The 24,838-nt window shown below is 37.6% G+C and overlaps 1 protein-coding gene across 1 annotated transcript in view; it reads left to right on the top strand.

Moving 5' to 3' along the window:
* The window catches only part of CDC73 (cell division cycle 73), a 103,762-nt gene that overhangs the window by 19,599 nt on the left and 59,325 nt on the right, over positions 1-24,838 (top strand). The window contains exons 8-10 of the mRNA XM_065072318.1: positions 5,276-5,374; positions 6,647-6,725; positions 13,934-13,998. Of these exons, the coding sequence (XP_064928390.1) occupies positions 5,276-5,374; positions 6,647-6,725; positions 13,934-13,998 (243 nt within the window). The remainder of the gene's footprint in view (positions 1-5,275; positions 5,375-6,646; positions 6,726-13,933; positions 13,999-24,838) is intronic.

Raw genomic sequence — 24,838 nt, forward strand, 5'->3', positions numbered from 1 at the left:
CAGAAAACTGTAAAATAAAGCACTATGTTTCCTGAAAGGAAATTTGGGTCAGCTGTGAAGTAACTTCACCATTTTTAAGCACGACAACTATTAAACAAACAAGCAAACACAACCAAAACCCAAACCACAAACATTTTCATATGCTGTATGCATAAGAGAAACAAACTCAGATTATGTTTGAAGGGGATTTTTGAGCGGGTTTTGTGCTGTGCTGTGTCTTTGGGATGTTACTGTGTTGCTGCTCTTTCATACTTTGAATCAGCCTTTGCTATTTTGAATTAAATGTTTCAGTTGTCTTTCATGTAATACTCATGCTAGAAAAATATAGTGAAGATAGTCCAGAACAAGAGGAGTGGAACTTTTTACTGAAAACACAGTCCACAAATATACAGGGCTAACAGCTATGTTTTCCATTCAGTGCAGTAGACTATAGTGACACCTAAATGAACCTTTTGACTGATTCCAAGAGTAACTTTTTGTGAAAGGAAGTGTCTGATTTTTTTGTTCGTTTGTTTCCCCAGTAGTTAGTAACAAGTTCAGTTTTTTATAGATTCCCTTATATATGTATAGTACTCTGCTTCAGTTGGTTAGCTATGTAAATTGTAGTACTTTATTGTGAATTTCTTAAACAACTATTTTCCTGAGAGCACAGCTAAGATGACCTATTTATTTAGGTGGTTCTTTTAAAAACTGTTCGTGTGGTAGTATGCTTATTACATGACTTACTGTAGTATTGTCTGTACAGAGAATAGTGTGAGAGGTACTCTGAGCTTTCTGCAAACAATTGAGCATCTTGTGCATTTTATGTGTTATCCAAATGAAAGCAGATTAGGAAAGTGGGAGAGGTACATGTGTATGTAATTCAAAAGGAGGATTTACTTAATCACAGCTTTATAATTCAAGATTGTGTTTCTACCTGTGGCCTTTTTCTCAAAGGTCCTTGTGTAAGGAGAGAAGAGATGCTGAGTCAGAAATAATGGAAATGTTTATGGTCTGAATAAGCACAGTGCAGAAAATACCAATAGTTCACGTAGCTGTTCTACCAATATGTTTGCATGCTTGCGGTTGCTTGTGACTGTCCCTGAATATTAATCTTGCATATGTCCAGCCTTTGATTCTGAGGGCAACCTAGTACACAATATAAAATGCAGTACTTTAGGACTATCTTTAAATTAGAAGAGCAAGGAGAAGACAACTTCAATGTTGCTGAACAGTTTACAAGTTGAAAATACAGATTCTTAGGCCTAGGAGAGTGATGCCTTAAATGAACAACTCCAGATTTAAATATTTGTGTTAAATGTAAAGGTGCAAAATATTTTTCTCCTAAATGTCCAGTTTATCAGTTTGTGTTCCGTATGAGCAATTTTGACATTTCTGCTGTACCCTCTACAAGACCATCTGAATATTGTGAAGGCTTTTCATATCTTGCAGTACATAGGAACTGCTGAAAATATCTGATGGAAGTATTGCATTTCTGGTACCGCATCATGCCTTTCAGTCTGCCAGCGGCTGCAAAGGACTTAGCAGTGTGTTTGAGCATGTCAAGCAAATGTGTAAAGTAGTGTGGTAAAGGACTTTTCCTTCTCCAGCCCTGCTCTAAGTTTGGCCAATGTTTATAGTGTTCTGCAGCTCTTGATCATCCTGGGATACATGTCCAAGAAGAAATCCTTACTGTCAACTCAAATGAGAGTTCAAGTTTAGAAGGTTCTTCCTAGGCTCTTCTCTCTTTGTATTGAAATACCAGAATGTAAACTCTGATTAAAAATTGGTTACAGTTCAGCTATAGGAAAGTTTTAAAGCCTTGTAAGCCACACTGTATAGCAGTGTATATCCTTCTAGTATTGTATTTTTGATGTAACTTTTTTTTTGTTAGATGATTAAGATGATGTGTGCTTTTATTTTTTTCTCAAGAATTGTTTTCTATAGAGTTGAAGTAGTTGTTTCTCCTTGATGATAATTATTAGAAAATAAATACTTTTATTTTTTTGCTAGCCTGATAAAGATACTATTCTGACCGGAAGTCTTTGTTAACAAGTGTTACGGTTACATCTAGTTACAGAAAATAAATATAGGTTGCAGAATAAAGATTGCAGTTTTTCAGAATAAATTGTGATGTATTTACCATTTAGCATTTTTATTACAAAAGGATTTTTGATGGTGATGAAACTTGATTAAGTCTTCCCCAGCAGAGGAGGTTGATCTTGCTTGCTCTGGTATTTCTCATCAAACAGCCTGGTGTGAAGTTAGCACCAGTGATAGTAACTTGGCTTTGTGTATGTTAGTCACTGTGTTGGCAAGGGATAGAGCATCTGTGTCAGTAAATTTTGAGAATTTACATACTGTTGCAGGCTTTCCTACAGAACACGTGTGGCATGTTCTGTAAGAAGACTAAGTTTAGCTGACTCAGGCTGCTGTTCCTGATCATCTGTTGGCTACCATTGTTTTCCCTTCTGATTTACATCTAGTGCAGGAGGCATCTTTTTAGAGGCATGCTTGAGGATGGGCAGAAAATTCTATTATGATAGGGTTTTATTTAAGAAAATATTGAAATCCCAGATCAAGATAATTAAACAGTATTCCCTGAAAACAGATGCTGAAACATTTTGCCTCTCTTTCCACCCCTTTAATGTGATGAATTATTATTAGGTGTAGACATGGTTGGAATCAATGAAGAGAGTTTTCATGGGAACAGCAGCACTCTAGGGAGCTGACAACAAGAGCTGATTTGAATTGTCCTTTTACATGCTGGGGATTTTCTTAAGCATCAATTTTAAAGCATGTTCAATTTTTTAATTTTTTTTTTTTGAGGCCTAGTGCAGAGAAACAGATTTTTTTTTTTTTTTTTTTCTGCTCTGTTGCCCCTATCAGACGGTTTTGGTAATAAAAATGTTGCACTTGGTCTTAACTAAATCTAGAGCAGAAGCGAGGTGATATTCATATTCTGATCTCTGAAGGGATGAACAATGAAAACTTAGCAGGCTTGCAACTCTGCAGGGCTTTGCAAATCAGTTGGTACCTACAGTGGAATTCCTGCTCCATCATTTTTCTGTTACAGTAATGTAATCCCACATCCCTGGCCATGCCAATGAACAGCAAGATGATGATGGTAGTTCGAGTACTTGTCAAAATGCTGCTGTTTTTTCCCTTTCCAAACAGATACTGGCTGTGGCCTTGGGGGATCTGCGTTGTCATGCTGTGGGAAAAAGACATCAGCAAGAACACTTTGTAATTCTGTGCTTATTAGCTACTATTTTTCAGCAGATGGGAGAAAATCCTGTGGTGGTGTGGTGGCTGGTTTTTTTCATACTTGAAAGGATTTAAAATTTGATCCAGGACATGCAATTTCAGGCTATTAAAGTCTTGAGAGTCTGAAGTGCTAAAATGCTTTTGAAAAATTCGTAGTTTGAAATTTACGCTCACTTCAAGAGTATGTTAACTGTACATTTTATGAATGAAATATGGACGTGAAAGCTGGTTGTAGCTTCCTTGTGACTGAAAGAAGACTTGGCTTCTACATGGACAGTCAGTCTTAAATGATTCTTCCTCTTGTTATTTAATTAGTTCTTCTTCCTGAATTTCAGAAGACTGAGTAGCTTGTCGTTTCCAAGAGCCCGTATGAGATAAAGCACAGCAAGGACAGGAATTATGATTGATATGCTGCCCAGTCCACAGTTTGAGAGAAATCTCAATTTCCAGTAAAAGTGTGGAGTTTAGATGTATTTTGTGAAGAACAGAGCTGATTTTGAGTATCTTGGTATAATTGGTGTGCGCACGGCTCACAGCTCTTTAAAGGTTTCTTTTTCCAGGATTTTTCTGACTGAAAAGAACTTCAAAACCAGTTTTGTATGAGTTCATTCAGTCTTTGTGAAAAGAACTAGGTTTGCTCAAGGAATGGCTTTGCCTTTGCAAGTGGTTCCTGGTGGTCTTCCAGTTCCTGCCACTCTGGCTCGGAGCAGGTTGACAACATGCTGACTGAGGTCAAGTGAGCAAGCTCATAGAAACTTTGTGTTACTGCTCTCTCTGTGATTTCTACAAAATTCACCCCAGAACTCTGTGTTTTGTAATTCATGTATTTGTTCTGTAATGCCAGTGGTGTTAATTAGCACCACTTCGGTGTTGGTATACAATACTATGGAAGAGTCTTAAACATTTTGTGAATACTTCATGCTATTCTGAAACACTAAAAAAGCAATTCTCCTTAATTGATTAAAGGTTTCTTTTACTGATGAACCACTACCAAAAATTGACAGCAATGACAGACATTGTGTACACATCTCTCTATAGCTTAAAATGCCTATTGAGTAGTAATGTAATAAGCATATGCCTTTCAGAAGTTTAATTAGCATTTACGTTTTTGTTCAGAATAAAGCAGTCCTGCTAATATTACCAGGAGGAATGTGTTTTAAAACCTTGGTCGATATAATTTGTTGTGCCTTAATGACTTGGTTATCTGACAAAATACTGCATGGAAATTATTAGAATTATCCTGAATCGCTCTTGAATCAAGGGTTTGTGAATGTGATTTCTGTACTTGCTTTTTCCAATTTAAGACGGAAGGCTCTACTGCTCAAATTAGTTGGTGCCGAATGGAGTGGAGTTGGAATTCACGACAGATGTTAATAGATCTGCAGCGGAGTGTGATGGGGCTGTGCCTGTGACCCATTCCCCGCCAGCTGAAGCATGTTCTGCTCTGCTTGGGCCCCTCGCTGGGCAGGAGGCACCTGCCCGGCCTCTGCTGCTCTGTGTTTGTCGGGGAAAACCTCCCCAGGCTTTGCGAGGGCTCTTCCCTGAGAGGAGCTGAGCATCCCGAGTGGAGGAAAGCTGCTTCTAGTGCCAGGGCCTGAGACATCCCCTCAGGAGGCTGAGAGAAAGCAGCCAGGCTCTCCTTAGCACATACATACCTGGGCCTCAGAGATGAGACTTGCCCTGGAAATCTTAAGTTTTTCATTCTTGCTACAGTACAAAGTTTCAAAGGGCCTGTAAGGGATAAAGAGATTTTAAGCACCTTGTGAAGAGTTTGGGTTACTTTGTGGTATAATGAAGCCAGTTAGATTTCACAAGTTTGGCCTTAATGATGTCTGCAATGATGCCTTAAAACTCTGTTTAAGTTTGGATCCTGTCACAGAAGAGTAACCAGAAAACATCTATTTAGAAAATTGGTGTAGTAATTTTGTTTTGCTGTGAAGCACAAGTTATCCAAATAGTGTCTTCTACATGTGGTGTTATGCAAAATGCAGAGTGCCAGCAAAATTCATGGGTATCTGGTGTTTTTCAGAACTTTGCCAAGAATATCTTTGCAATTCTTCAGTCAGTAAAAGCTAGAGAAGAAGGCCGAGCACCTGAGCAAAGACCTGCACCAAATACAGCACCAACGGTAAGAGCAGCACTTAGATGAATACATGAGGGCTGTGACATTAAATGTGAGAGTAGAGCGTCTTGTCATTAAATGCAAAATTTCTTTTGGTTTAGTTCCAATAAATGCACAACTTTCAAGTATAACTTCACAGATATTCTTTGACTTAAATTACAGTTATTGGTATTTAAAGAGTTGAATATATTAGTTTAATTTGTTCAATGTGTTCTTGTTACTTAGAGATTAAGCTGCTAGTGCCAGCTCCTGTATCTATCAAACACTAGTAACATCCTGCATCTTTTTGCAAAAAATGTATTAGATGAGACTGCTGCCATTTCAAACAAAATGTTTTGCTGTTTTTCTGACAGATAGGGTAGCAAATGTTTAAGAATCTGGAACATGACTCATGAGTGGGAACAGCTTGAATCAGTTTTTTTTTGCCTGTAATAAATCAGGAGGACAGTCTTAGGGCTTTATTGTTTAAGTCTATCTAGGTATTAGACAGGATTTGTTTTGTATTATGGTGTTTACTGTTGCATTCTATTAAACATAATGTATTCTTGAACTTGGTGGGAGTCTGCTGTAAAAGCTATTTAATCATACTTGGTTTTGGTTTTGCTGCTATTGCATTTAACAAAACTAAATTTAAATAGCAAGATGAATTCCAACAGTTAAATATTTGCTTTGTGTTGGATTTCATAAATTGTGCATGGGACTATTCAAATGTCTCATTCAGAATAGTTGCGAATACATAACTAGGTCATCCACAAAAAGACTGAATTGGTATTTAGTGTGTCTCTAGATCAGTGCTTTTTCAAACTTTTTTTCCCCAAAATGCCTTTTTTCCTCCATATTTGTTTTTATTCTGTAGATTTAGCAGAATGTGAGCTTAATCAGTCTAGCAAGGAACATTTTGTGTGTGTGGCTGAAGGTTTAATTGTGAGTTGCCACTTGACAGTGTTGTTTCCCCCCCACCCCGCACTAATTCTTGAGATATTACAAAAACTCAGTGATTTCATAAAACTTGCAGATTTTTCGCTAATATAGTTAATTACTGCTAGTTTAGCTTTATCTCACGTTGTGGTCACTGCTTTCAACATGTACTTCTAAATGTTATTTCTCTTAAGATTCTAAGTGGATGTTGAAGGGAAGTGTATCAGAAGTTTTCAAATGCATTGAAAGCAAGTGAACTAATTTTGTACTCTTGAGAAGTTCCATGTAATACTTTATGAAGTTCAAAAAAATCAAGTATCTTTTAGTATGTTTTACAAATCTTATTTAACCTGTTTTTAGGATCCCACTTTACGAAATAAGCAACCTATTCCAGCTGCCTACAACAGATACGATCAGGAAAGATTCAAAGGCAAAGAGGGTAAGTTGATCGTAATACTTCTTTTATAAGAAGAAAAAAAAAAAAACTGTGAAATGATGGTGAGTTACAAAGTTCTGGTTAGGGGATTCTCTACTTTCCAAACCCAAGAAAAGAGCAAATAAAAAAAAGTAACTATGCCTAAAGAGAGCTTTTCCTGGTAATAAAGTCTACAAATATTATTTATTAGAAATTATTTCTACCTATTAGGAGGCAAACTGAAAGCTTCAAACCAGAACTTCTTGAGAAAAGAATGAATTATTTGTTTGGGGAAGCTCATATGTAATTAATGGAAAAGCAGAACTGCAAATGTTGCTGTCAGGTGTGTAAAGTGAAATTGCCTGTCCTCAAACAATCACAATTACTTCGCAAGTTGCTTCCAGTAATTACAAGTAAATATTATTAGCTTCTTATGCCTCTTTAAATCACAAAACAAAATTGCAAAATGTTAGCTCCCTTCTGTAGAGGAGATGGAAATAATCTACAATATTTAAGAATTTTCACTTATTTTAGAACAGGGTGGAAGGTTGAACTTGAGTGATGACTCAAATTTTTTCTCAAAGGTATTGTAACTATAGGAAGGATTCACAGCAGTCTTCTTATAGTCGCATCATGATTGCGGCTTATTGTCTATCTCGGTTTCATATACTACTACAGTATTCATGAAGATGTAAAGTTTAGGCAGCAAAGAGGTGAGCTGTTTTTTCTTTGAATATACATGTGCTTTAATACAGAATTTTTCCTTTAACAATCTTGTTCTTAGCATAAACAATTCAAAGCTTGTAGAGCTAAAATAGTAAATTTGGGATTTTTAACGTGAGGTGCTGCTGAGTTGCAGCCAAATTTCTCTGCTCCTTGTGATGGATCATTATTTCTGATGCTGTGTGTCAGGACGTCTCTCTGGTTGGCCTACTTAAAATCTTTATGCCAAGTGGGACAGGCTTTGCTGCAAGAGTGGCTTAGATTGCTTTAATAGCGAACGTGAGGCAAGTGGCAACGGTAAGGTAGTACTCTTGAAGAGGTAAGCATCAGTTACATCTGCAGTCAGTGGTCCTGTTTATGCAGCCCTGAGTCAGTAATTGGTAGCTCTCAAATTTGGTGTCTTGTTACTGCAGCTTTGGTGGGCAGGAGAGAAAAGTCTTTCCTTTGACATCCTGAAAGTTCTGTGTATTAGAAATGTATTGGAAAGTCTCTGCAGTTGGACTCGTATGTCCTCGATATTTCCCCAGTGGAAGAATGTGTTACTTGGCAGCGCACCCATCATGGTGAAGTGTGCAAATGGGTTTGAGGTGAGGAGGTGAACACCCTGTGGTCGCTATCCCTGACTGCTGATTCTTTCTTGTTGGTTTTGTTTTTGTCAGTCAGTGATGCTGTCCTCTCTTCAAAAACATGGAGCTCCATTTGGATTTTCAAACATAGCTGCTGATTTTCAGAAGTATATCTAGTTTTCAACCAGTCATAAGTACTAAGCCTGGGGCTATAGAGCTTTTAAACTTGAGGTGACTCTGGACCATAATTTTTCTTTCTCCCTCCTATACATTGTTAAGAAAGCTTCTTTATAAAGTATTTCTCATAATAACTATTTTCTTCTAAATTGTGTGATTTTCCCCACAAGGGGGGAAAAGATAACTCTGGTAGCAGGAGATCCAAAGTTCTGAAATTTGACTGCCTTGTTAGACTTTCATTTTAAGGTTATAGGATTCTGCTGCTGCTTTTCTTTTTTTTTTTTCCTAGCATAGTATATGTGCAAGAGATTCACATTTGAAAAAAAGTTGTGGTCTGTCTCTATTTTCTGGCTTAGTGTGACCAAGTAGCATGATAACTTTCAGTACTGTACATGCACTTCAGTGCTGGGAAAGTTACAGATTCGTACTGTAGTTTTTTTTTTTTATTAGTACTGTGAGAAACTGTTAAGAACTTGGGGTTAATTACTTTAAGATTATTACTGAGCTGTTATGTATGAACTTTGCAGAGAATTTTGTAAACTAATTAGTGTAGCTTGGAAATTCAGGCATAAAACTTTTAAATTTTATTTGTTAGGGTATAGTACTGAAAAGGAGTGTTCTGTAAACTCTTATGTAGAATGATATTTAGTGTCAGTGGTTTAATTACCATGGATGTGAAATGGGGTAGTGAATTGTTTCCAGACAGTCTGCAGAGCTGTTGCTCTCTGGGGTTTGAAGAGTTTACAGCTGAAAAATTAAGCAGTTATTCAATCTTATTCATCCACAATTCAAACAAAGTCTTTAACTTGAGTTCTTCAGTATTTCAGAGACATGCTCCTTTCTCTTTGCCTAGACTTCCTTCCAGAAATCCAGGTTAATTTGAGTCTGTCAAAGCTGTTATTCTTTTGGTAGTGTATCAGCGCTCAAGTTTGCACCCGGATTGGATGGCTAAAGCTGCAGCAGGTGCAGAATCAAAATGCAGAGTGACCTAAATTGACATAGAGCAGTAGGCTTTCAACAGATGAAAGGCACTTTGAACATTAATACATGTATGCAAGGAAATGGAACAGATGCCCAAATGGTGATTGAGAATATAATCAGTCAAATAAGCTGATGTATTAGAATGCATATTTTCATTTCCATGTTTAATTATTTTGAATGAGAGAAGTCACTCAGATTCATGCATGGTGATGCTAGAAAGGTAGTGAACCACAGTGGAAAAGTGTGTGGTTCTTGTGATGGTCTTTGAGTCACTGAACTGTGAGATTGTGATTATAATATGCAATAACTGGAGAAGATAGTCTTAATGTTAACTGATGATAGTTCATGTTTTTGAAGTATTAGAATTGATTTTTCTGTATTAGTTATTGTATTTAGACTCTCAAGATGTAGGCTTTAAGGCATATGTTGCTGTCAGTGTTTTTAACAATACTTTTATGTTTATGAAACTGATTATATTTGGCAAACAGAAAAAGTTGTAATACAGTTTGTCACAATACATTAATGTTGGGCTTTGCTTGCATTCTTTACTCCTTAGTGTTAGATCTGTGTTTAAAGTATTTATTATGGAATACTTTTTGCCTAAACAAAATGTGTATGTTAACTTTGTAATTATATTGAAAAATCTAAATGTATTGAAGACTCTCAAGTAGGGGTTTGTGGTGTAGTTTTTATTTATTTTTTTTTTTGTTGAATTTTTTCTGCATCTAACCCCAAGTTGAAAAAAAAGGGTTCAAATCCTGCCATCCTGATACTTAGAGGACTCTTTTCTTAGTAGATGACATAATTTTGACTGCTTTCTCTATTATCATCGAAGAAACTGATTTTGAAACTGGAGTTGCAAACTAATTCTTGGCCAGGCATTAATATTTCATCTCTGTGCTGGTGCATGACTCAGCAGTGCAGGTTCGAGCTGGTTTGGGAGGGAGAGGAGAAACATTGCTTTAGTGTTCTTAGAGGGGTCTGGCAATTTCTGCTCTGTACGCTGGGGCCCGTCCCCTGGTGCTCCAGCTTGCTCTGTGTTCTGCTCCTCTTTGCCGTGGCCTGTGGCTCCTCCTGTATCCCAGGCCTGCTTTTGAGCAGCTGTATCAGGGTCAACTGCTGCCTTTGGAGGATGCTCTGGAAGAAGTGTCTCTCTGCTTTGTAGCTTGGCCCCTGATTGTCTTTTAGAGGCAGCTGTGTTAACCTCTCAAACACCCTGAGCAGCCTTTGAAGCAGGAATGCAGCTCTGATGGCAGAGCCCCTGGCTGGGAAGCGTTTGTTTTCTGCTTTGCATAGGCTGTGGGCAGTGACCAGAGCTAGAGGTACCACTGTATGTGACCAAGTTTATAGGCTGTTGAGACCTTATAAAAAGGCACAAAAGTGCATGTGCCAGTGCTGTCACTTGTAGCAGTGTTTGTTTCTGTAAGAAAAGTGAGTGTTTCACTGGTAGAATATCACATGGTGAATGTGAGAGGATCAAGTCAGTAAAACTGTATTGTGAGGGAAGATTGTCCGTGCTGTTACCAGTTACAGGAGGGTTGCGTTGCTGTGGTTATCTGAAGCTGACAATGCTGAACTCATTCACCAGTTGCTTGAGAGCTTGAGACAAGAAATTTGAGAGCTGGTGGGCAGCCTGGGAGGTGATTTCTCCTGCTCATCCCACCCTACCTACAGGTAGCAGACCCTGGGGTTGCACTGGACCTTTTAGTGGCTGCTGTAGCTGTTTGCTGGAATGTACCTACATTCTACTTTGAGCTCTAGTTAGTGACTCTGCTGGCTTATTAAATGAACCAGGACATATTTCATGAGAGACCTGGGTAGATTTTTGCAAAAGTTGAAACCATTGACTGGGAGGAAACTGTAACAAGCCAGGCACAACAAGGGATGCTGCTTTGCTGGTCTAGTTAAGGAAGCCTGTTGTGTTCTTGGGAATTTGGGAAGAACATCTGGTTGAAACAGTTGGAAATTCTCCATGTCACAGGCAAGAGCAACCTATAATAGGTCTGTCTGGAAAAGGGAAAGGTTTCTCTGTTGGTGACCTTTCAAAGTTCACAAACAACTGTCAGCCTGGACTATATGCCTCAGATTTATGTCACTCCAGGTCAGCAAAAGCATCTCTTCAACTTAGAGGAGCTCTATCAAGTATTCTGCCAGGCTCCAGGCACCAACTGAAATATTAATATGCTCCTTGCCCAGAGATGGTGACCTATATAGTCACAGAAAAAAACTGCTATCCATAGAAGTGTTGGTCAGATGCAACTTCACTATCTTTAGCACAAGTTTAGCTGTATGAGCGCTGAGCTAAGACTTAACGCATAATTACATTTCGGGGTTTGGGGGAAAGGCGGTAAAGCAATATCAGTTTATAATGGAAGATGGGCTGCTTTTTTTTTTTCCTTCCTGTAGAGAAGACGGCATTCATGTCTGTCTGTACCTGCAGAATCAACTCTGTCGTTCAGAAATGTTAAATCCGGCACAAGGGGAGGGGTGGCCTTGAGGTGCCAAGATGAAGAAGAGCTGGAACTGGGGTGACTTTGTGTGTAACAAAAACAAAACAAACAAAGAACCAAAAACACGCACACACAAAAACCCAACACAAACAAAACCAACCAAACAACAACAACAAAACAACAACCAAACAACAACAAAAACAAACAAACAAAAATCACCACCCTGTGGCCGGTAACATTAGGCCTTTCCATGTGATAGAATAGGTCTGGTAGCATAATAGAGAGAGCAAAGGAGGGGAAGGAAAAAGCAAAAACAATATTCAGAAAACGGATACCTATCTCCATGGTGAGAAGAGTATGTTCCGTTTTCAACCCTTGGCTATCTTCTCCTGGGCACTGGAGAGTTATTAAATCTGGGAAACTTTTCTGCCTCATTTCCTGCAAGTGTCTGATAATCTTCCTCATCTAAGGAAGAAAGGATGAGCAACCATAGATGCTTCCCACAGCATCTGCATTGTTTCCAAGGTTGTCTGGGTTTCAATTTAAGTTCATTTACTCATAAGAGCAAGGAGCTTTAACAGTTTTGAAAATCTCATATTTTTCTTGGACTTTTTGTAGGTTCAGATGTGAACATTACTTTGATTCTATGTTAGTTTTGGTCTATTATGTTTTTGTGCTGATGCATTGTATAAAGGTGGTGTAATAAATGGCAGAAGTGTTTCAATTCCTTATAGCTATTTCTGTATAGTATCACTTATCTTTACCCAAGTCCAGTTGAAATAGTCTCAAAGTTTCTTAGATATAGACAAATTCTTGCTTCTCATGGTTTGATTGGTGATTATCATGCCATTTTGAGTACAAATTAATTGGGTGTTTGGTTGATGGAGTCAGTTGACAGTAGATGCATGAGGCTAGGGAATTCACAAAAGGAAAAAGGTTTTCTTGCAAGTCCTGATCACAGTATTTAGGAGTTGACAGAGAAGGAGGATTCAAAGGCAAACAGGCCAGCGGCAGCAGGTTTAGTCACTGAGCACTTGCAAGATCCTGGCACTTACTCAGCATAAATTCAGTCTTATTAAAACAACAACAACAAAACCAACCCCTTTTATCACCTTTAGTGTGGTACTGTGAATTTGTGCAGATTTTGTCTTCTGTATAATATGACAATGATGTTGTTGCTCTTCTGTGCTCCAAAAGTAAATTTATCATTGTCGAGGGTTAAGATTGCGGGGTGACAATAAAACCCTGGCAGATGTATTGTTAGCGCCCTCTCCCCGCCTCCACTTCCCCCTCCCTCTCCCCCCTTTCCGCTAAGGAGAAGCAATTGGGAGGAAAAGAAGGACAGAGTGAAGAGAGTTGGAAAAAATTAAAGATGTTTTACTAATGCTACTAATAAGAATAGAGAAAATAATACAAAATATACAAAACCAATCTTGAAAGTCTCAGCAACTGCAGAGCTGGCAATCAAAGTCCTGGATTAGACTCTGCAGCCAGTCGGAGCTGGATTCAGTCTCTCACTAGGCCTCAGTTCACAGGGACGAATAGCAAGGTCCTCTTTTAATGTCGGCCATAAGCAGAAGGGAAAAGGGAAAAGCAACACGAGATCCTCGTGATCTCCCACTTTTATATGAAGTATTCATGTGAATGGGATGTTACACACCGTTGGTCAGTTTCTTGGTCACTTGCTTCTCATCGCCCCTCTTGCCAGATGTCCATCCATGCTTATCAATAAGTTTGCATTCCGTTGCTAGGTTTACCAAAACATGTGTCTGGTTCTCCAGGAAAATGCAGTTAATATGAAGGCTTTAGCTGACAGGCAAATTCACTGAAAGAGAAACTTGTTTTTAACAAAACCAGGACAATCATGTTAAGTGGCCATGGTTTTATAGTCAATGTGTAAACTGATTTCTTATGAAGTATATTTTTCCATTAATACAACTCTAAGTTGAATATGTTGCATTATAGTGCATTCTGAGAATTAGTTGCTTCTCCATTTTTGTACTGAAGAGAAGTTTTTAGACGAAGTGCATATTGTAACGCATTCTCACAAAGATTTAAGTTTTTATCTGTTCTCTGTAGTGGTTTGAATGATTCCATGCAGCAGGGAAGGCTTACTGTGCAGGAAGCAGAGATACCAAATGGATCTCTGTCTAAAGAAAACACAGATTTCCTGATTACTGAGCAGGTTTTATATTGTGAACAGAACCTAAACCACCGCGAAGAGCAAGATATGTTCTTTGCAAAAATAAATTCAAAGATATTTTCAGTGTTGTCTGTGTAGACAGGATGTCCTCTGTTCATAATGATTTACGAGAGACATTTTTTTCCTTTGCAGAAACGGAAGGCTTTAAAATTGATACCATGGGCACCTATCACGGAATGACTCTGAAGTCTGTAACGGTAAGCTAAAAGTATTTTCTTAAATATGTTTTGTGGAAATGATAGCGTACCTGTATGTGTGTCTTGTCAATCTGGCCTAAGCTCTGAAGTTCACTTTGACTGACTAACAGGATTAATGAATGTTCTCTGTGAAAAGACAAAACATGTTTTGATTTGGTCTGCACATTTGTGAGATCTTTGCCCAAGGGATTTGTCCGCAGCAAAAGGTGTGCAGCGAAGGGTTGCTGGTGGGTTCTTCTTGTGGAGGTCAAGTGTTTTTGTGCTTAATACTCAGATTTTTTTCCTGGTCTTACGTGTGCCTATGAAAGGCATCATTCATAATTGTAAGCGGTAGAATTATACTCAGAAAACTTAAGTAATAAAGCTGGGATTTGGAGTATCGCTCTGTTTCTTTCTCTGCATTTAATAACATTAATTTGTGTAGTGGTGGGAGAATTTGACCTCTGCATTACTGTTGGAGCTTTCAAGCTTAGTGAGCTGGACTTCTTTTGTATGACTTTACAATGCTGTCAGTGGGAATTGCTACATATACAGATGAAAGAGACCCTCAAACAGATTTTTTAAATTTTTTTGGCCAATATTTGTCTGCTTTTGTGGAAGTGAGTTGAATGCTCTCAAACAAATGCTGTTTTGATCTGCTGGTAAGTAGGACAGATGCTACAAAACCAATGTAGAGCCCTCATTAAGGTTCTTGCCATCTGCATACCTGTATAAAACTGATGAATAGACAGCACTAAATACTCTCCTAAATTCATGCACTACTACTAGATAACACTCCTAATTTGAACATAAAAACAGTACCTTGAATGTAAATTTCTTAAAATAATTTAGAGCTTTTTCTTGTTTGATAAAAGCTCTTGCCCAAGTTTTTTGTTCCCAACCTCCTGGACTTAAAATATCTTAAAAATTGGAAGGAATCTACTTAGCTGTGAACAGTGTCATTTCTAGATGAACACAGAAATCGACTGGATGAAGGAGAGGAATAACCCACTATGTCTGAAGATTTGTTCTCAAATCTTGAACTGATTCTGAGCTGCTTTATGAGGGATCGAGCAGTGTTAATATACCAAACCCAGATTTCTATGGTATAATGTATCTATTTGAAGTGGTAGTCACTTGAAATGACTTAGTAAATCAGTTGTGTTTAAATTGCCCTGCAGGGAGGAAAAAGAAATCAATTTTTTAATAAAGGAGAAGTTTATAGTGAAGTAGAAATGTTTAAATGTTTTAAGCTTGTCATTATAACAACTATAAAAGTGAGGGGATGCACATAGCTCTAAAAATGATGCTTCTCAAAGTTCATTAAAAAATAATTAAGGTTTTATATTCTAGGAATCCTAGCTCACATATTCAACATACTACCTAGAGTTTTGAGATGGAGTTACTAAGTTGTCCTTGTTGGTTTCTTTCATTAAGAAAGAAAACTGATATTAAATTACTATTAAATCTTTTTTGCAACACAAACTATAGTTTTTTGAAATGACTATTTAAGAGGTGTTACATGACTGCACAAGAAGGCATCATCCGGTATCATGAGAAATATTAAAACTCCATCTGTCATTTAGCATTTTTCTAAGAAAGAACTTGTAAGGGATTTTTGGAGCTTTATTTTCCAGACTCTTAAAAAGGTGTCCTAAATGTTCAGCTCATTCATAAGTTACAGTGACATACTGACTTTGTGCTTCAGATGGGAGAGAAATAAATCTGTTTATTATGTGGCACAGAAATATTTATCTGTTTTTGTCTAAACTTGGTCACGGTGATGGACCACATAGTTCTAACCCATAATCTTCAGATCATTGTTTTATATGGAATGCTTAATCTCTTAGTAGTTAGCAAATTCCGCATTATACTTTTACTTGTTTTTGGGTGGCTTGTTCCTATTTCTTATGCTAGGCAAAACTAGGGAAGAAATGGGAAAGTAATTTTTTTTCCCCTAGAGATTTAATGGAAAAGGTCATTGTACTCATTGGCTAAATCACAGGAATATGGAGGATGGTACTGGAATTGCATCCTACCTACATTATGTCATCTGCTCTCCTTATAGCACGGGTATAATCCCTTGTGTGAACTCAAACATTTAAAGGGAATTGAAGTGTTCTGCAGCTCTTTGGTAGAGGCCATCTTCAAGCTTCAGACCTCTGATTTCCAAACAAGTGGTGAAATTTGAAAGGTTCATTTCTATACCATTTTTCTTCTTGACTTTGGTGGCTCCTCTGTTTTTTTTCCATTAGTGTATTTATAGAGAGCAGTCATTCTCTTACAACTTTTTTTTTTGTTTGACTAAACAAATCTTCTTGTGAAATAAGCTTTCAATTCATGTGTGAGTTTTCTTTTGCTAGCTATTTCAGTTAATTTTAACTTCTTTCCAAGCACAGAGAAGTATTGATGTAGTCCACGTGAGATCTCACCAATGGCTTGTAGTAGGGCATTTAGAATTTCCTGCTGCTTCTGAAAATATAAATATTGCCTTGAGACAGGTCAATTACCTATTTTACTTTATATTTGTTCTTTATCACTTTTTTGTATATTATTTTTGATCTAGTTTCCACATGGGTTATGAGTTGCATGTTGGAAGAGGTGGTTTAACCTAGTGTGGTGGTTCATTTGAGTGTTTAACGTGATTTGTGATACCATCTACCAGGACTTTTGTTCTTGCTGTGTTACATTGTCCTTTATTTTCTTTGTCTGAACAAATAACTTTGTTTTGATGGTTAGTCTTCCCTTTAAAAGGTCAATGGAACCATTAGCTTCTGAAAGTTTTGATCTTGTTTGCAATTGGAAAAACCTTTGTAGACATACTTATGACTTGGAGTGGAAACTGTGCCCCACTGTCTGGAGTTGCGCACCCACTTCTCATGTCAAATTTTAAGAAGCTTTTCTTTTTCTTTTTTCTGTTTTATTCCCTGCGTTTCTTCCACTTGCACTCTGCCTTACCTTAATTATCTGTAGTGATTTTTATTAAATGTGCAAAACTTCTCTTTTATTTTTGTTCTTGCTGCAATGTGAGTTGTCATAGATGCTTGTTCTTTTTAACAGCAAAACAAAAACTTCTGCATCTTGACTGCTTGCTTTTCATCAGTGATGTTGGAAACTTTCTTAGCATTCAAAACTTGTGCCAGAACAGATGGTGAATGGTGGGCTTTTTCTGAAGTAATGTCAGCTAAAATAACTTGTGCTGCTGGCAGTTCTTCCCTATAACAGAGTTTTTTGCTTAATTGGCACACTTACTTTCTCTTAGGAAGAACTGACTTATTTAATGACTTTTTTTTTCAATTGTGAAGGCATGATTTTGTTATTCTGGACCTGGAATTGTTTGTAGTGGGCCATCTTCCTCAGAAAGGCTTTTTTAATACCTGTGGCACCATCTATTTGCCTGGGCTGGTGATGTTTTGGGAAGCTAATGGTGGTACCTCTTGCTATCCAGTTAGCCAGCAGTTCATGTTGCAAATTGTGTAGTGTGACTTTCAGAAATGTCCAGGTCTACCTGCAGGTTTCACTTCAAAGCATAATCCCCTGGATAGCAGGATAACTTCTGTGCTTTAGGTAGGAAAGGTTACTGTTTGAGATGGATCAAATAAGAGCTATGGAAGATAAATATGTTAGTAGTTTTGTACCATGCAGGGTGTGAGGGAATGCTGGGAGAGAATTTTAAGCTGATAGTCTCAATGTGTTCTTTCTTACTTGTGTAAATTTTACATGTTCAGTGCATTAGCCTTCTGCTTCTCTAAAGTGAAATGTGAATTTGGGAGACTAAGCCAGTGTCATCTAGTGGAAGCCTAGAAAGTGGTCTGACCTTTCTTTCATAGAGAAACAAAACTCAGTTTTGGACTAATGGTTTCTGTAACTAGAATATGTGAATAATTTAACTGTTACTACAGCTTGAGATGTGAAGATCAGAGCAAACTAACTATCTGTACTTAGGTCAGGATACAGGAGAAGCTGCTTGCTCTGCGAGTATCTGATAAAGCTGGCTTTTGTAGATCGGTCCTAAAGTGGAATCCTCTTCCAAGCTGAGGACATGCTTTGTATTGACTGTGTGCACATGCAAGTGACATTTGTTTCTCCATGACAATAGTAGTCACAGTGATGCTGGTTTTACTCATCTTGGTGCTTTTTCTTTCTTAGGTTTTCATTACTTTAATATGAAAGGAAGGAATAGACTGATCTGATCTACCATCCTGATAAGTCTTGAGATGTCACTCAATGTGGTTATAAACTGGGGTGCAAGTAAGATATGCTTAGTACTGCAGTAGGCCCTTGTAGAAATTACTTTTTCTTTCCTAACTGCTAGAAATCTCTCTTGTTTTTAATTTCTGTTTTCTTTTAGTATTCATAGCCGCTGAAGCTCAGAGGCTTCCTTTATCTTTTGTTTTTGCTGCTCGTAATGGAATCTGTTGATCATCCACGCCCATAAGCAGCCAGAACTACTGCTGGCATTTCTTTTTCTTACTGTTCAGTAAACAGGTGGGTGCAACAGCTCTTTTAGCTATTGAGATGATCTACATATCAGATAGTTGGGGGCCATGCTTGGAAAGTCAGCGTATAGTTATTCAGGGTTTCAGTTGAGGCACTTTGCTTGTAGCAAACTCCAATGCAAATTTCTGCAGAGCATTCAAACATCTTAAATTTTATCTCTAATAAGAAATTCTATGTAGGTTTTCAGTGCTTCTGACTTTAGTGATATTTTTCCTATGAATTAACAAAAGCAACTTCAGTCTTTCTGGTGTAAACTGCCAGGCTTTACAATTATTTGTCAGTTGTAAAATTACTTTGAGTAAACATATGAGACTATTGGTAATTAAAGAAAATACATTACATTTCAGTTGAAACAAATACATTACATAGTCCAACAGTAAACTACTATTAAAAAAAGAGGGTCTCTATGTAAGCCACAGTACAAACAGGCTTAATTTCAGAAGAATTGGAAGACTGGTTCAGCACCACCAAGGTCAGCAGCGTTTTTCATCATTTTTTGTCAGTCTCAGGTTTTGAACCTTAACTAATCAAAAGATGTTGCTGTTATTGCCTCCCAAATCTTTCAAGTATGGTGTAGTCCCAGTGATTTTATTATTTTTAACTGAGAGGTTATTTAACTGCTGGTATATTTTTCAAAGTATTAGCATGTAGTAAAATGAAGGGAATTGCCAAGTTTTTGGCATCTTAAAGATTGGGCCGTTGGAAATGAAGCATGTTGGGGCAGGAGCAATCAGCATGGTGTATGCACATATTTTAAATAAGACTTCAATTAATTGATATGTTTCTGTGTAAGTAGGTAAATTCACAATATTTTTCATTTTTAATTTGTCATGAAGAATTAAGACTGTGATTTAGTGCCAAAACTTGAAATGACTTTTCGAAAGCATATAGTGGAACTGGACATTGTGTCTCAATATACAGATAAATAGCACTTAACTTTAAAAAAATAACTGAAAATGTAATACATCTTACATAGGAGAGATATAACTACTTATCCACATGTCACCCGTTTTCTGTGTCATGTTCTAATCTCATTAAAATATTTGAGAGCAGTGGTATTGAGGAGGGAGCCAACAAAACAACAGACTCTTTGAAAGCATTTTAAATGGCTCTGAAGCAGAGCATGATTTTCATGCAGTCTGTGCATAAGCTGGTCATTATTCTCGATGTGAACGTAACGCCAGCCTGCCTGCACCCCCGCTCGCCTCCACGGGCCAAGCAGTGTTCCGTCAGCTCTTTGTGTGCACACTGTTCAGATTTTAACCATCAAAAGGATGTTTGAAATAATTGCCTATTAAAAATGAGTGTTCCGTAGATGCTGCTGCATGTAGAGAGTTTTGTTTTCATTGGATTTGTAATTTATTTTTTTTACATGTTAAATACATTCATCTGCAACTGTAATTCAGGCAACCATGAGGTTCTTGGTCCATGGGGATTAAGGGCTAGGACATGACCAGTAACTCAGAAAATCCTTGACCTGGAGAAATGGATGTTTCCCTGGAACAGTCTGCCAGCAACCTTACACTGCTCTGCAGTAACAGCCCCGAGGGCCTTGGGTGTCTCTGTTACTCTATCGAGAGTGGATGAAGTGCAACCAAGTTTTCTAAGAACTATTACTGTATTTTTATGTTTAAGGTCTTCACAGCAATTTCAGTGGTTGGCATTTCATTGCCTCAGTCGTGTTTCAAACATTAAATTAGTCTCCCCTAAAGAGTTTTAGTGTAAATAGTCACGTGTATAGAGACCAAGAAAAATCACATACAAATGCATCTTTCAAGAAAATGTGTTAAGTTGAACAGTGCTGCACTTGTTTTTTCAGCAATTGTAAGTAATGCATATCTGTGCCAAGATTTCTTGCTGTTCTGCTGCATTAAACCATAGAACTACCTGTTTTGTTCCTTGTCATAGGTTTTATTTTATTTTGAGAGTAAGAACTGTAAATAAATTCAAGAAAAGTGGATGTTGTGTAAGCAGTCATATCTGGAAGTTAGGCATTGCTGTGGTGCCCTCTATGCTACTGAACAAAAGAGGGAGCAAGACCTGGGGCCATGTAGCTTTGTTACTGAATGAGGGTGTCTCAAGTCTCTGTTCTGTGTGAAACTCAACTGTGTCACCATGCTAAGTGTGCTGGTGGCAAGCCTGTCAAGTCCTTGAGTGATTTCAATGGAGGAGTGCCAAGTGTGAGAATTCAAAGTGTTTCTGAGTATACATCGGAGTGGAGCCTTAGATATCCAGGGAGCTTTACTTACAGAAGCTTAAGAGTCTTAAAAATTCTTAGTATGGGTTTTATGATGCCTTGCTAGACCTGCCTTGACTTAAAGCTGAATGATGAGAGTTTACTTGCTAGCCCTATGGGTGTTCCTCGAGACACTCATCTGCCACATACACTCTGCCAGGGCTAAGATCCTTTACGAATGGTTCAGGAGTCACTCTCATTTGGAAACATGACCCCAAACAAAAATGTCTAGGAGACTTCAGTGGTGTTCTTTGAATTAGGTGTTTGCTATCTGCTGTAATCTTATTTAGGTGTTTTGATTCATTGGTGTTTCTCAGGTCTTAAGATTTATGTGTAATATCCATTAATTAAAGTTTTATAGGGCATTGCTCAATGGTAGTAGCTAAACTTGAGCTACAGATTTTTATCCTTTGTCCTAATTTTTTTGAACAAACAAACATCATGCATTTCACACAGCTTATATGTTGAAGAGTGTTGTTTACATATTTCCCTCTATAAATTATCTCCAAACATTTACTGAATATGTAATAGTTGCATGTTCAACTAATAGTTGATCATCAAATTTCTTCTAATGGGGAGAGAACAATGTAACTATTATGTGGTGCAGTAATTTATTCACAAATATTGAAGGTGGTACAAAGGTCTTACGAACCCAGTAGAAATGAGCATGTGACAGATGGGGAACCAGAAGTTATTTCACTTCAACATCCCTTCTTTCTGAAAGTTTATCCATATTTACCAAAATAATCACATGGGTAGCCATCTCATTGTTTAACAGAGTTTTGAAGGTTTCTAACACTGAAATTTATGATACAGTAACTAAATCAATGTTATAATTGAAGTATTTGAGTCATTGATGTAACTAATCTGAGATAAGTCAAGATTTCCCTCTCTCTTCAGTTGTTCCCTCTCTATTCATTGTCATTAGGCCATGTGACACTTTACTACTTGGTTATTTGCTCCTAATGGAGTAAGATACAATTTCTTATTTGGGGAAATAAGCAAGCACTCCAAGCAGAAAACTTATTTAGCTTAGTATCATAGTCATACCTTTTTTTTTTTTTTTTTTTGGAGCTTGGAAAGTGGAATAGTTTGTTTGTTACTCCAGCAACATCCACAGGAACATGCCTCAAAACCCAGTCTCATGTGTATCTCAGTGCTACTTAGTATTATTTAGTCATGGCAGAGCAAATTCTCTGTTATGAGTTTTTATTTTTAGAAGTTCTGTACTTTGTCCTAATTGTCAAGGCCCTCTTTGAACATTCTTAAGGACTGTGTTTTTCAATTTGTGGACACTGTTCTGGAGTTGCTATTTTAAAGGTCTTCCTCCTTAATTTTTGTTGTTGTGGGTTTGTTTGATTATTACCCCCCCCCCCCCCCCCCCCCACCTTTATATGGCACTCTTTGAATATGTGGCTGTTGGTGTTTGAATCCAACCAGAAGGTATTGCTCTATGGCTGGCTTTTTCACAGGTTTACAGTTATTAATATTACAAGTGTGTATTATAGGCGATTGTTCTTTAGTTCTTTCATCAGAATATGTAAGGGAAAGATAGTATTTCCTAAGCACATCAAACCTATAGAGCTCAGACTTGAGACAGATCTTTGGAGGCAAATGTTAATGAAATACTAAGGTAAGAACTCTGGTTCACAGTCTTTTGTGGGGGGTGGAATAGAGGTGATGTCATTCAGCACTGTTTCAACATAGTGCAACATCACTAATGAGAAGATGCAGTTAGAACAGCAAAATACACAGTGTTTTAAAGCCTCTAAGGCAATTCCTTCTTGCACCATTTAAAAGGGTAATTGATTAAGTCTGACTATGTTTTGGTCTTTAACTTTATGTGATTTTATTGTTCCATCTAAACCAGGTGTTAATCTGCCTGTGTCTTTTATGCAGCCACATTGCTGTTGAATCTGCATCCTCGCTTTCAGGGTGTTTAAATGCGTTTTATTTATTTTTGCTACAACAAGAACCTATAGGAAAAATCCTGGTTTACTCAGGTTTGCTACTGATGGCCCTGGATATGGTCTGTTTCAGCACAGGCTTTCTCATTAGGCAAATGACTGTAAAGACTGTATAATGAACTCTGCATTAGTTGTGGCTCACTCAACCTGCATTTAGGCAATACTGATCATACCTTCCGGAATATACCTGTGATTGCGATCTGCAGACCTGCCATCTGGAGCTGTATTTATGTTTTCACTGAGCAATATGCTATTGCAGAAACTACTTGCATCAATGCTGCTGGAAGGGTGGTTCTTCACTATTTATTCATTTAAAACTCTCTTAAAGACACTGCTCAGCTTAGCTAAGTGAGTTATAGGGAGCCCTGAGTATGTTTGTAAGTGCATGTAGGTAAGCATTGAAAGATGTATTGTCTGGTTTAATTTCATTCACTGCTTTCTGTTTTGCCACTCCCAATTCCCAAAAGGATTGTGACTTTTTTGGAGGCTTTTGGTTTGGGGCTTTTGTCAGTCACAAGAATCTCATATGTCTGGGATTCCAGATTTAACACCGAAGATACTGATGGGGTAAAAAACCCCATCTGGTTTCCAGTCTTTGTGAGCTGATAAATGCATAGTGTGAATGTGAATTTCTTCAAGATGAATTATTTGGATTTTCTTTTGAAGTGTAAAAGCAATTCTCAGAGTTTTGTTTGCTACCATATGAACATATTAATCTTCAGTGCTTACTATTGCAAATAATGAAGGTTTATCCAATGTACTTAAAATGTTAAATTTATCTAAAGCAGTTGGTAAATGGAAAGAAATTGATTAATAACTTTGAGAACAACTGTTCTTTTACAAATACATATTTTGATTAGCCAGGGTATAAAACTTTTGTTTAGGCTTCATACAAGATGAACATTAACAAAACATGGTATTATTTCACCTTATATTACCACTATGTTTGGCAGGCTAAGTTTTAGGGAGTTGAACTGTTCAATTTTGTTTGCTGCTTTAGGAGACTTTGGATGTATTATTGGATTGAAAAGGTCTCTCTTTTCGTCTCTTTGAGGCTAAAAGCAGGCAACGCTTTTCCTTCATAAAGGTGTATGACTAGGTTTTGTGCACAAGTAACAGATATGCTTTAAAAATTCAGTTGAAGTGTGAAGCCAAATTTTTTGTGACTAAGCAAAGTGATGTAGTGATAAGATTGCTTGTAGCTAACTGTTAGGCTAGTTGCTTTAAATTCATAGTAATTTTAATTTATTTGTTTAAAAATTCTGGCTTTCTTTGAAGGCAGTAAAAGCAATGGGTTTCTTCTCTATAATCATCTAAGTCTCTCTTCCAGCTCAGTGGAGCAGGTATCTCCTCACACCCTCCCTTGGCCTGGAAGGAGCTGCAGCTGATGAGTTCCAGATGTTTGCTTTCGGGTGGCTTGGTGCTGCCATTTTCAGGAAATAGAGCACTGCCTTTCCCTCCCTGGGAGCGCTAATTTTAGGGTTTCATTTCCCCAGCCAGCAATTTTCATAAAAGTTGACAAAGGCAATAACTTTCCTACAGGTTTTATTGAAATTGGAAAGTAGGTTCACAACATACTGTGTAAGAAGGGAGGGAATGTCACCGCAGTAGGCTGCTAACAAATCTGTTTGCTGAAGGGGGAAAAAACCTTTTCCTTTGGAACAAGGAGCCGTGCGGGTGCGTCATGCACCAGGATTCATCAGTCCTACTTGCTCGTTATCTTTGGAGCAGTTGATGTAGATCAGGCAAACAGATTGCAATTTTACTGAAATGAAAGTGGAACCCAGTCGGCATTAAAAAAGATAACCTGCCTGATTAGTTGTATTTTCCTGTGGCTACTAAGTGAAACAGAAGACTTCCAGATGGAGAGGGCTTTATAAGGCCTGAAGCCAAATATTTTGTATCTAATAATATATACAATATAATATGCACAATACATCAGGTACCTCATATTGGTCTATAAAATCTGTTCCATTTTAGGGCGACATCATATGCTGTAACAAACCACAATTTTTATAGTAGGTTTCACATGTATAGTTAGTTCTTGAAAATAATGTCATGAAAAAGCTTCCAAAAATATCTGGACATGAACAGCAGGTGAAATGCAAATTAAAGTAGTAAAATACATGTTAAAATACTAAATAGATCGTAATGCTAT

This window comes from Columba livia, chromosome 8, assembly GCF_036013475.1.
Source record: "Columba livia isolate bColLiv1 breed racing homer chromosome 8, bColLiv1.pat.W.v2, whole genome shotgun sequence".
NCBI classification, from domain to species: Eukaryota; Metazoa; Chordata; class Aves; order Columbiformes; family Columbidae; genus Columba; species Columba livia.